The sequence below is a fragment of the Myotis yumanensis genome, unplaced genomic scaffold (assembly GCF_028538775.1).
Source record: "Myotis yumanensis isolate MYYU_CA2020_CCGP unplaced genomic scaffold, mMyoYum1.0.hap1 SCAF_7, whole genome shotgun sequence".
In the NCBI taxonomy this organism is placed as follows: Eukaryota; Metazoa; Chordata; class Mammalia; order Chiroptera; family Vespertilionidae; genus Myotis; species Myotis yumanensis.
In genome coordinates, this window is record NW_027223758.1 from 37,976,118 (window position 1) to 37,990,084 (window position 13,967).

At 39.2% G+C, this 13,967-nt stretch overlaps 1 protein-coding gene across 1 annotated transcript in view; it reads right to left on the reverse strand.

Annotated features, from left to right (window-relative positions):
* The window catches only part of MROH8 (maestro heat like repeat family member 8), a 43,124-nt gene that overhangs the window by 7,619 nt on the left and 21,538 nt on the right, over positions 1-13,967 (reverse strand). The window contains exons 7-12 of the mRNA XM_070420282.1: positions 13,276-13,371; positions 12,030-12,134; positions 9,305-9,440; positions 7,451-7,569; positions 6,305-6,457; positions 3,681-3,841 (exon numbers count right to left, since the gene is read on the reverse strand). Coding sequence (XP_070276383.1) covers positions 3,681-3,841; positions 6,305-6,457; positions 7,451-7,569; positions 9,305-9,440; positions 12,030-12,134; positions 13,276-13,371 — 770 coding nt within the window. The remainder of the gene's footprint in view (positions 1-3,680; positions 3,842-6,304; positions 6,458-7,450; positions 7,570-9,304; positions 9,441-12,029; positions 12,135-13,275; positions 13,372-13,967) is intronic.

Sequence of the window (13,967 nt, forward strand, 5' to 3'; positions counted from 1 at the left end):
TTCAGTCTCATAACTTCCCTATCACATACTTTGTGCTCTAGCTACCCAAACTATTCACCTTCACCAAATAAACAATGAATTTTGAAAACCCTACATCTTTGCTCAAGTCATTTCCTTAAACTAAAAGGCCCTTTCCAAAACTCTCCTCTGCCCATCAACATCCTTCTAGGTCCAGCTCCAAAGTCCTCTTTTCTATGAAGCCTTTGCTGCTTCATCACCATGTCATTCATGAGAGTGCCCACAACACTTTAAAAATTTGTTTGTTACAGAGGTTGCCTCAGTCTCAATGTGCTATTGTCAGTTCTCTGTAGGTGTGTCCACCTGTTCCCTCTGAGGCAGGGAATACCTCTGGCTTCTATGAATCCCTCAGGGCCTAGCACAATGCCAAGCTTACAGAAGGCATTTAAAGACATACTTATTCAATCTAGTATATGGTCTTCAAATTTTGGCTAAGGTCAAGCCTTGAAATAAAGCTTTGATCTTCTTTAGAAGGTATCTCTTCTTAAAAGTAGCATGTAATAACTTCTCTTCTATCACTGACTCAAAGATAGGGCCTGACTTATATAAACACTGTGGAGGAGCATTATTGAGAAAGATGAGAAGATTGGGAGCTACTCATGTTTTAACTCAAAATCTACCTAGGTATCTTTGTGTGCTAGACTCAGTGTTTTTGTAAAGCATGATTTTCCAACTACCTGCTCAGAATCACTCTAAAAACTGAGAGGCTTAACGATTATTCCTACATTTCCGCTCCTTACTTTGGTAATATGAATCCTATATAATAAAAGGCTAATATGCAAATTATCCCCTCGATGGGAAGTTCAACCTGTAGTTTGACCAGAGGGCGGGGGCAGCTGGCCAACCACCCGTGGCCCCTCCCCCCGGCCAGCTGGGCCTGATCACCCTGATCAGAGCAGGCCGGCTGGACCTCATCTGTGCACGAATTCGTTCACCGGGCCTCTAGTCTGTGAATAAAACAAAGTAAGTTTCTAAAAAATTCCTGAAGGGAAGATAGATGCAGTGTGGGATATTGAAAAGGCTCTTGACTGGGGAAACAGATTGTAGAATATTAACATTCATTCTGGGGTGAAACTAAGAAATTCCTATATTTACTTTTGATTTTTTTCTCTGAATTCCTGAGGGAGTAGATAAAGTACTTAAGAAGCTATTTATTGTGCCCTGGCCGGTGTGGCTCAGTTGGTTGAGCGTTGTCTCTGCACCAAAAGGTCAAAGGTTTGATTCCCAATCAGGGCACATACCCAGGTTTCAGGCTCGATCCTTGCAGGAGGCAGCCGATCAAAGTTTCTCTCTCTCATGGATGTTTCTCTTTCTGTCCCTTCCTATTTCCAAAATCAATAAAAACATATTTTTAAAAAGAAAAAGCTATTTATTGTGAAAGAAGTGTTTCAAAATACTTTTGGTTCTGCAAGTCTTTAAGTGTGCTGGGAATGCATTTGAACTAGGAACACACACACATGGGCCTATAAGCCTTCTCAAAGTTTAGTGTGAAAAAAATCATCTGGGAGTTTGTTAAAAATAAGAAACAGGTCTCACTTCAGTGATACTGAGTCTGTAGATGTGACATTGTTTTTGTTTGCCCATCATTTGGGAATGAGCATTCATTAAACTGTTTCTTTTTTTTTTTTTTTAATATATTTTATTGATTTTTTACAGAGAGGAAGGGAGCGAGATAGAGAGTTAGAAACATCGATGAGAGAGAAACATCGATCAGCTGCCTCCTGCACATCTCCTACTGGGGATGTGCCCGCAACCCAGGTACATGCCCTTGACCGGAATCGAACCTGGGACCTTTCAGTCTGCAGGCCGACGCTCTATCCACTGAGCCAAACCGGTTTCGGCCATTAAACTGTTTCATACCTTCCTGGTATTTATTTTCTCTATACTTTCTGTCTAGATGGTCTCTTCTCATCCCCCATCCTACCATCTACATGGTAATTTACACTAAAAACTCAGCTAGGGACATCCTTTCTTTCAGAAATCCTTTACCAATCCTTCATCTGATTAAGTTTCCTCCTAGGGGTTTCCACAGAACTCTCTTATTTTGCTTTAGCATCCTCTGTTATTCATCTATGTCTGCTACCAAATAGTGTGCTGCTAGAGGGAGGGTCCATGTCCTGTCCATTATTTCCCCAGTGCCTAATAGCACACAGACTCCTAAGAACAATTACGCCAATCTGTAAACAAACTAATGGGCTTCAGGTAAGTGACCAAAAACATAATCATAATGAAGTTTCCTAAGTCATTTTATTTCTAACAGAATCCACATTCTCATATGATCTAAAGCAGTAGTTCTTTCTCAAAGTCATCCAAGAGCTAGAACACATACAAACAATAAAATAATGCTAAAATTGCACTTAAAATAGCTAGATATAGTTAATATTTATACTAAGTCAAGTGTTTTATACAAGAATCTAGTGTAGCTAAACTGAAGCAAGTAGTAAAGATTTAAAAATACATTACAGAAATATATAAAGTCAGAATATTTTTTAAAAAACCTGTATGAACTATTTTTTTCCTTTGGATGAGTTAAAGTCATCCTGTATTTGATTTAGTGGCAGAATGTATAAGTTCAGCTCATAAAAATATCGGCACTATACCAAAACATTCTGTGGAACCATTCATTGAAAGTGTTTTTGAACAGTTTAAAGCTGAGAAATCTTTTCTTCAAATTACATAATTACCCAGAATCACAGTATACTATAAAGCAGATAAAAGGGGTGCTACTCTGGGTAAAGTGGAGTGGGGATGGGGGCACCTGGAGCCCTCTCCTGATGCCTCACTGCCTTCCCCATAAGGCATCTCCTGGAACTTCCTGGGGGCCTCCAACTATGAAAACCACTTATCACTAATCTAAAAAAACAGCAACCTCAAAACAAACATCTTGTTTGTTCTGCTCTATGATTCTACTCTTTTTAAAAAAATGTGTATCTATTTTTAAAATATATTTTATTGATTTTTTTACAGAGAGGAAGGGAGAGGGATAGAGAGTTAGAAACATTGATGAGAGAGAAACATCGATCAGCTGCCTCCTGCACACCCCCTACTGGGGATGTGCCCGCAATCAAGGTACATGCCCTTGACCAGAATCGAACCTGGGACTCTTCAGTCCACAGGCCGATGCTCTAGCCACTGAGCCAAACTGGTCAGGGCTCAATCTATTTTTTGCTAAATCTTTCTTAAGTGCATTGCAGACATTGTGACATCCATCCCTAAATACTTCAACATCTATCTCCTAAGAATAAGGACATTCTTCTGTATAACCATATTATCATTTCACACCTCAGAAAATTACATTTATTTAATAATCTAGCATAGAGTCTCTTTTGAGCATTTGCTTTTCATCCAGGATTCAAACAAAGTTACATATTGCATTTGGCTATGTCTCTTTCCTTTTTTAAAATTCTAGAACAGTGCTCCCAGCACCATTTTTTCTTTTGTGACAGTAACTTCTTTGAAGAGTTCAGCCCAACCATCTTGTAAATGTTCTCTATTCTGGATTTGTTGAATTATTTCTTTGTGTTTAGCATTATATTCTGACTTATATTGCAGGCATCTGTTTATATCTTATCTCCTTATAAGGATAAATTTTTAGGGCAACCATGTTCTACAATACTACAACCATGTGTCACACACCCAGAGGTTGTATTAGGTTCTGTTACCTGTCATATGGTACTGGATGATACAGAAGGTAGCTGATCACTATATCTGTGTACTTGGGCCTGGAGATAAGCAAACTCACGATAGTTATGACTTGTTGGCGGACACTAGGCTGGCTGATCATGGATAGCTGGGCACAGATAACTCCCACAATCTCTGGTACCTGAAGAGGAAAAAGAAATGACTAAGACCTTAATCCTGTGGGACATTGATAGTTACTGAGATTATTGTGGTTATTTCTGAAAGGTCCTGGGATGACTTTTAAAACAGAATCTTTTTTTTTTTAAAGTTTATTATCAAATCTACTTAAAACTTATCTGTATGTAAGTATATGCGTATAAAAGTTTTTGGAAGACCATATATACAAAGATGTCAGTAATGTGTCTTTGAGTGATATTAATGTTTTGCTTATATATATATTTTTTATTGATTTCAGAGAAGAAACATCAATGATGAGAGAAAATCATTGATCGGCTGCCTCCTACATGCTCCCCACTGGGTATCGAGCCCACAACCTGCGCATGTGCCCTGACTGGGAATCAAACCACAATGTCCTGGTTCATAAGTTGCTGCTCACCCACTGAGCCACGCCAGCCAGGCTTTTGCTTATATAGTTTCTAATTTTTCTTTAATGATTATGTATTGATTTTATAATAAGATAAATTACTAAATTTAGTGTTGCAAGAAAGCTGAGATTTTTTCACTTTGACTCTGAGATTGGCAGAGGAGTCATACCTGCCATTGGGCTTTGGTCCATTTCTCTACTTGAACTACTCTTCCTGCGCACAGGCTCATCACTTCAGGGCTCTGTGGAAATGTCAGTGTCTGAGAGGCAGTCCTCAACAACCTCATATAAAATGGCTGTCATTACCAGCAGCTGCCAGAAACTGGTTTAAGGATGGCAGTCCTGGCCAGTAAAACATGAGGGAAAATCCACTGGGGGGTATTGGGAAAGAGTGTCCTCTTTGATTAAAGGGACAAAAGGAAAACATCTTTTTTTTTGCTGAGTCATAAAGTCTGAAACTGTGGCAAGTACCTCTGGCTATATGAACAGGCAAAGCAGAAAGATGCAAAAGCCCCTGTCTCTCTGATAACACTGTTGAGTCACCAAACTAATCCTAGAACATATGCTCTACTTCCTGACTTCTTATATGAAATGATAAACTCTTGGCATAATCTTCTTAGTTTATTTTTTTTTAATATATATTTTTTATTGATTTCAGAGAGGAAGGGAGAGAGAGAGAGAGAGAGAGAGAGAGAGAGAGAAACATCAATGATGAGAATCATTGATCGGCTGCCTCCTGCACGCCCCCGACTGGGGATCGAGCCCGCAACCTGGGCACATGCCCTGACCAGGAATCGAACTGGTGACCTCTTGATTCCTAGATCGACGCTCTACTGCTGACCTACACCCGGCTGGGCTTAGTTTATTTTTTAACACCTGAAAGTACCCAACTGATATGTGTTCATCTCATTGTGCTCTAATTATATTGTTCTTTTTGCATCTTTGCTATTTTAATAGCTTTAAAAATGGGTTTTCATAATTTAAGAATTACTTTTTATTTTTACCAAAGTGCACACAATTTTAAAGGTCCAGTGGTATTTCAAGGCTCTCTCTTGTCTATCCCCCGGGTCTGTTATTCAGAGATAACTACTTTTATCGCTTCCCATGTCCTTCCATATTTCTAAGTGATATAATTACATTGTTATTTCTTTTTTTAAAAAATATATTTTATTGATTTTTTACAGAGAGGAAGGGAGAGAGATAGAAAGTCAGAAACATTGATGAGAGAGAAACATTGACCAGCTGCCTCCTGCACATCTCCCACTGGGGATGTGCCCGCAACCCAAGTACATGCCCTTGACCGGAATCGAACCTGGGACCTTTCAGTCCGCAGGCCGACGCTCTATCCACTGAGCCCCAAACCGGTTTCGGCCATTGTTATTTCTTGATGTTTCCATTTTCGATACATTTACATAAACTTTCTTTATTTTATACTTACTAAGTTGGCCCCCTTCTAGGATCACCGATGGCTTGATTTTTAAAAATTTGACACCACTGCCTGATTAGCATGGTTCAGTGGCCGAGAGTCAACATATGAACCAGGAAGTCATGGTTCAATCTTGGTCAGGGCACATGCCCAGGTTGTGGGCTCGATCCCCAGTAGGAGGCGTGCAGGAGGCAACCGATCAATGATTCTCTATCATCATTGATGTTTCTATCTCTCTCTTCCTTCCTCTCTCAAATCAATAAACATATATTTAAAAAAATAAAAATTTAACACCATTAATTAACCTGAATGAGGATCTAAATTGAAGTTACCATTCTCATATGTGTTAATTATATCTTCCCAGCAAAACAATACTCTTCTGAAAAATATGGATTACACCTTAGATTTTAAAAAAGTTCCCTCCCTAGCTGCATACACAGTAGTCATTTATGATATACTTGTTGAAAGGATGAATATTCAACATTGACCAAATGGACTAAAGGTTGGCCTTGGTCTCCAACTGAAGACCAATTGTTGTCAGCTGAAAAGAAGCAGTAGGAGAGATCTGAGCAGCTGCAGGAAGGAGAGCTCTAGCTGATATTTTAAACCCAGGAAAGAGCCATGGAGCTTTTTACCTCCTCAAATCGGAACTCCACATTTTCTACCAATGACATCAGCAATTCTCCGGCTAATTGCTGGGTACAGGAATGTTCCAGATTTTTTAGGCCATCCAATATAGTCACTACAAACTGGCAGAGCTCATTTGAATCGAGTAAAACTTCGAAGATCTGAAATGATTTAAGAAAAATGAACTTCCAAGTTACATGGTATGACAGAGCCCTGAACAAGGAATCAATTATAAGTTAACAATCAGAGAAAAGTTTAAATACTAGAATGTACAATGCTGCTTACTTCAATTTTGTTTATAAAAGTGAAAAGCTGGAAGTAACCCAAATGTCCACTGTTGGGTCTGTGCATGGCCTTTTATAGCTCTGACTTTTAGTAAGAAGGTTTATTACTGAGATCCGCAGAAAGAGTCCCACTTTCATAGGAACAGAATTAAAGGAAAGGCCCTAGTGCTAAACTAGTATGGCTGACGGAGTCCGAGGCATCGCTAAAATACCTTGTCTGGAGACAATGTATTAAAAGAAGGTGTCATTCTGCTTCTCATTGCACTTGCCAGTGTATAAAGTCCTTCCCTTGATTTTAATAGATATAACTGATTAGGCACTTACTATGTGACAGGCACTAAGCAAGGCATTTTCCATACAAGCATCTCATTTAACCCTTACAGCATTTGAGTGATCCTAATTTTTACAGATCCCCCTTGTACAGATGAGGAAACTGATGCAGAGAATTAAAATTACCTGATACCTTTGACCCTACATGAACAAGATCTGTAGGTTTTCTTTTCCCTCATATTCCCTAACATAGTGCCTGGTACCTAGTAGATGCTTAAATATTTGGTGAATAATGAATAAATACATTAACTAAAAAGTGTATGGCTTTTTGGCTCAACTACATTCTCTTACAGCTCCTTTTTGTAACAAGGTTTTATACATGCAAGAGGCTGGCTAGGGTTAGGGGGACAATTAATGGGAGCAGAGCATGTCTGAAGAGCTATCCAGTGATATTGGCCCCATACAATACATTGCCAGAACTTTTCCCAAAGTATTTTTACCATTTTACATTCCCGTCAACAAATGTACGAGACTTCTGATTGTTTCTCATCCTCTCCAACACTTCAAGATGTTTGTCTTAATTTTTGCCATTCTGATTACCTTGGCAATTTTGAAGGGACACGCGTAGAATTGTTTAATACTGTAGAATTCTAGGAGTTCTTGACAGTTTTTCATTGCTCCTCTCAAGATTGGGCGATTTTTCTTGTCCTCAGTGATATCTGAGAAGAAAATATGAAATACTGATACTTTCTGGCTTATTTCTTTCTTCCGATTTTGCAAGTTTGGTGGATTTCCAGGTTGAAATGGATCCCAAGATATCACTCTTCTTGTCTTTTTCATTTGAATACAAATGCCTGGGGAAGGAGTGTGTGTAAATCTGAAGGCTGATTTGTTCCCCCTCTGTTATAGGACAACATACAAGAAGGGCTGAAAGAAAAAGAAGAGCTTTTTGTAAGAGCAGAGCTTTTTTGAGTGAGTTAGGAGTACAACCAAGACAAGACTTTTGAGGGATCTCCCGATGAAACTCAGGTCCCCACAAAAAAAGTTGCACAATTTTGTACTGTGTCTGATAATTCTGATATCAGAATTTTTTTTTTTAAATATATTTTATTGATTCTTTACAGAGAGGAAGGGAGAGGGGCAGAGAGTTAGAAACATCGATGAGAGAGAAACATCGACCAGCCGCCTCCCGCACACGTCCCACTGGGGATGTGCCCACAACCAAGGTACATGCCCTTGACCGGAATCGAACCTGGGACCCTTCAGTCCGCAGGCTGACGCTCTATCCACTGAGCCAAACTGGTCTGGCTGATATCAGAATTTTTTATGTGTATGGTTTTGCTGATTGTTGAGTCTGCCAGTACTCCCTCGCAGTGCCCTGTTTTTCTCATGTTCCCTAGAAACTTATCTATGGGAAGTCTTTGAGCCCTTGGTTGAGGATACTGTCTCTCCAACTAGAAAATAAGCTTCTAGGGGAAGGGAGTTTGTCTTGTTCACCAGTGCTCCCCTTAAAAACAATAAATGCTTCATAAATACTTCTTGAATGAATAATCAGTTGTAGTTCCTTAAGTGTATGTCTTGGTAAACTGTCCTCATACTTGGAGCTGCCCAGAGATTAGATTATTACTTTGGGAAGCATGGAGGTCATCATACCTCCTTGCTAATATTCTTTATTTTTCAGATTATCTTCAGAGACTTTTTTGAATCCCACACTAGATTTAATTCTTACTCATAGCCCCTGTGGTTTCCCTTCACAGCAGTTATCTTTATTTATAATAATAGTTATTTGTTGATTCTTTGATTGTCTGACTCACACGCTAGACCAGCCGTGGGCAAACTACGGCCCGCGGGCCAGATCCGGCCCGTTTGAAATGAATAAAACTAAAAAAAAAAGACCATACCCTTTTATGTAATGATGTTTACTTTGAATTTATATTAGTTCACACAAACACTCCATCCATGCTTTTGTTCCGGCCCTCCGGTCCAGTTTAAGAACCCATTGTGGCCCTCGAGTCAAAAAGTTTGCCCACCCCTGCTCTAGACTATGTCATATAAGGACTGGATGGCTTATATTCTGGTTACTATTGTATCCCAAGTAAGTACTCAGTAAACATTTATGAGATAAATAAATGAACGAAAGCCCAAATAATGGCAAGAACCTCTTCTACTTCTGTCCAAACTAATCACTCCAGCATGTCCAGAGTGTTACATGTTTAGATACTCTTAGCTCCATGGCCATGTATATGGCTGACACTGTGGGTCTGACCCAGTGTTATGATTCTAATTATTAAGTCAGTGTTGCTCCATCTCGGCCTATGGACTATGAACCTTTCTCACTGTAAACCACTGTAAAAAGACTTTCTAGGATGTGGGGAGTGAGGGCGCAGGAGGACTGGAGCTTGTGTTGTGCTAGAGAACTTATGTAGGGCTTGGCTGCTTTCAGCGGTGCCTTACACTTCAGCTGCAAGGTGATGTGCAGCAGATAGTACGTGCTCTCTGCAGCCTCCTCAGCCACCTCATTCAGTGGGTCTCCACACAGTAGAACCATTAGAGCCACTAGGTGTCCAAGTCTTTGGAATCGTAGTGGAAGCTAGTTGAGAGAAAAGAAAAATGCCATTGGAATACAGGTGTATTTAGTGCCTTAGATTTAAGTTGTTGAGAAGTAATTCCACTTCCACCATCTATTCAAGAGAAGTGCAAGAGTTGCATTCAGCCCTTGGGTCTCTTGAAAGTTAACATTTAACACGTATGGATACAATATGTCCAGCAAATGATAGTAAATGTGGTAACTTCTAAACTAAGTAAGCAATCTGAAATTTCAAAAAGTTTATACGTAAAGATGTTCATTCTAGCACTGTTTTTAAAGACCCCACACTGAAAAAAAATTATCCAATAGTAAAAAGAACTATTGTTTAGCCACTCTGAATATAATAATTAGAAATTAAGTATCCTAGGAATTTATAATAAGGTGTTGCTAGTCTAATAAGTGAAAAAGTTGGATACAAAGTTGAGGTGTACCATTAAATACTACTTTAAAATTTATTTATTGATAGTTTGCTTTATTATGAAAAAAAGTAAAGTAGCAGGCAAAGCCATATCAGCAAAAGAAATGTAATTTAAAATAAATAGTGAAGAAAGTGGGATAAATTTAAAAAATGAATGTAGAAAAGATAAATGAAGCTAAGAATTTGGTTAGTATGCAGAATTCTAGTCATCATTTGCTTGAGATAGGCCATGGAGCTATGCACCGGAGCTCAGCGCTGAATTTTCTCAGGACTAATGCAATGTCCCATATAATATAATTCAAATTGCCCATAAGACAAGAAGCAAATAGCCATGGAGGGAAAACACAACTGTTTCTAGGACTGAGTCAGAAAGAAATTTCTTCGGTGGCTCTTCAGAAAAATACACTGAGATATTGTGAACAGTAGCCTCTACAACTTATTTACAGTCAACACAGCAACACATATACAAAACTGTATAATATCTTTCATTCACTGGTATAGCTTTCGTCCATTCATTCAATCAACAAATACTATGTGTCAGTTATAAGCCAGGAACTGGTTATGACTATGGCACTTATGGCTAAGGCACTATGATTGGCACTGGGGATATAGACAGTGAACAACAGATAACATCCCTACTCATGGAGATGATATTCTAACTGGAGGAATATAAAGGAAAAAATGAAGTAAATGTATATGTATCCAATAGTGATATATACCATGATGAAGAAAAACATAGAGGATAAGGATAGGAATTGCTATTTTAGAATGGTCAGGGACGATCTCACTAAAGTTAAAATGAGGGACTGCACCATGTAGAAATCTGAGGGAAAGACATTCCAGATGGAGAGAATAACAAGTGCAAAGAGAAGGGACAGTATGTGGTGTTTCTGAGGAGCAAGTAGGTGAGGTTGGCTGGAGCAGAGTAAATGAGAAACAAAAGAAATGGGAGGTAGATGAAGATGGGCCCAGATCACATAACAACTTAGAGCAGTGGTTCTCAACCTTCTGGCCCTTTAAATACAGTTCCTCATGTTGTGACCCAGACATAAAATTATTTTTGTTGCTACTTCATAACTGTAATGCTATGAATCGTAATGTAAATATCTGATATGCAGGATGGTCTTAGACGACCACTGTGAAAGGGTCGTTCAACCGCCAAAGGGGTTGTGACCCACAGGTTGAGAACCGTTGACTTAGAGAATATTGTAAGAATTTTATTCTGTATGAGCCGGGAAGCCATTGGAGGGTTCTGAGCAGAGAAGGAATCTAAGCTGACCTACATTTATTCAGTACATATTTAATTGAGCATCTACATGTAGCATGTTCTGTACTAAGCACTGGGGATGCTGTGGTAAACAAGAAAACATAATCACTGATAAAATTTACATTCTAGAGGAAAATGGACCATAAATCCATTTTTATTGGACCAATAAAAATAATCAAACAAGATAACCTTTGATTCTAAGATGTCATAGGAAGGAAAGAGAGAGAGAGAGAGCAAGGGTAGATCTATTTGTAAGCAAAGGCCTTTTTGAGGTGGAGACATTTAAACTGAGCACTGAAGATTGAGGAGAAGTTAGCTATGTGAAGAGTTAGGGAAGGTTATTCCAAGCAGAGGACATAGTAAATGCAAAGGCCATGAAACAGGAAGAGCTTTAGATGATAAAGAATGTAAGGGAGGTCAATGTGGCTGGAGTGGGCAGGCAGGCACTATATCATACAAGACCTTGTATTCTAAAAATAGTTGGAAATTATTGGATCAAAGAAGTGATGTGGGTTTTAAGAAGATTACTCTGGCTACATATAGAGAACAAACTGGAAGGAACTGAAGTAGAAGCCCCCATCCCAACACACTCATGCACAAAACATCCTCAGAAGGAATTAAAAAAAATGTCAACAGTGGCTATTAACATGGGCCCTCAGATATTTTTAGATTACATTTATTTACTCATTCAAAAACATTTACTATATTGTGCTAAGCAACGAGGATACAAGATTAATAAACACAGTACCTGGCCTCAAAGTGCTTGAATTTTAGGAGAGGGGGAGATATATGAATAATGCCTGAGCACCGAGGAGTCATAAGTCTGGGAGTCATAAACAGGAGGGGAAATAGGCAGTAATAGGATGGCTTTGGATCCTTCCTCCTCTGCAACTGAAGGGCAGCTTACCTTCAAGTTGAGATGCATGCATAAGCACTTTAGAACTTGAGCAATGCTGGCTGCGGCTCTTTCCCGCTCATGGCCTTTAATTGATTGTAACCATAGGTCCATGTGCTATGAAAAATGAAGGGAGCCTAAATGATTTATTGGGAAGATCTGGGATAACACCTTTATTCTGTTTTTGGAGAGAAGTTCCACATGTCACTACTATGTCTGAAAATATTTTCCTAAATTATAAACTTATTTTGGAAATAAAAATGGCGGATGACAAACGAGGCCCAAAGACCTAGGGGATCAGGTGGTCCAGCTTCCTTAGGGGCTTATTTCCTAGGCTTATTTTCCCTTCATCCCACTTTCTTCAATTATTTATCCTATTCTTCTGTATTTTTTCAGCTTTCTGAAACCTGCTTTGGAAAGACAGGAAATTAATGACATGCTATTAAAGAACTCTGAAGATGGGGAAATTGTATCTGCCTAGAACAGTCGGGGACGGATTCATGGAAAATATAATGTCCATGAGTAGGAGCTTCATAAAGAAGAAATGGCTTGAATTAAGTTGCCAAGGCAGGAAAGTTTAACGCACAACTGGATAAAGGAAAGAAAGCCAATCTGGCTGCAGTGTTGATGTACAAAAATAAGACAAATGAGAAATAATGTTAAGGTTGATTATGGCAATGATAAATGACCACCTGCACTTAGGCACAAATGATTAATAATAGTTTAAAGGGCTATCCCTTTCTGGGATAGCTACATCTTGAAAAGGGCCAAGAGAGCGAGATGTTTGAATGCAGTGAATGCACTCCAATGAATACATTTCTAACGATGGAATGGCATCTGCTGGGACCAGTACAGGTGAGAGCAGGTAGGCATTAATAACATTTAAGTCTCACCTGGCTCATTCATGAGGCTGACTCTATTCTCTGGTCACTGATTGAAACCCTTCTGTGGTAGTAAGCAATAATAATTTAAGGAATACAGCAATCACTTAAACTGAAAGCCATTTATTTAATACAGTAATTATTGTCTCCTGTAAAGGTGAAAAAAATGAGACTTTGAAAAATCACATTCCTTGCTGAATTTATAACCAATGAATGGCAGAGAGTTGGAATTTGAACTCAAGTCTGACTCAAAATGGATAGTGAGTACTCTTAACTATTATGCTATCTCTTAAAACTTAGTCCTGCCACATTTTCTCCCACTTTTACCATTTAATATAACTAGTAACTTTCCCATTCTCTCCTGATAGCCTGTTTACCTTCAAAATGATGTCAAAATTTTCCAAATGTGGGTCTTTTACCACCAAACTCTGGAGCATCTCAGAGAATACCTGAAACGTCTGCCTGTAGAGACACTGAAAAGGCACAGGGATAAGTGATGCCATCCATGCGAGTTCCCCAGCACTGCACACTTTTAAGGCTCTCCTCATTATCTTGAGACTTTACTTAACATTGCAGACCCAGTGTGAAAGTGTCGGGAGGCAGTTTGTGAAACAATATATATTCACATTACATGGACATCGCAACATTAGTGGGAAGATAGTTAACTGATTCTAACTACATTTGGGGAATCACTTAGGGGCATCAAAGTACTTTTAAAGTTTGACTTGTGACTCTTTCTGACATCTTGAAACAAAGGGGAATAAAGTTGCCTTTAGCAATTGCTTTCCCAACCGGTTTTCTAGTGGCAGGAAAATCAAGGCCTTTGCACTTCCTCCTGGCTCTGCCTGAAAGCTTCTCCTCCAGAGATATCCACACTCTCTTCAACTGTCACAGGGAGCTTTCCCTGACCACCCTGTGTAGAAAACCCCCGTGCCTCCCACCCACAGTACTCTTTATCCTCTTCTTTCCCTGTTTTAATTTTTCACAGCACTCACTACCACCTGATAGTGTATTTACTGGCGAACTGTATCTCTGCACTAGGATAGAAGCTCCCTGGATCAGAGAGTGT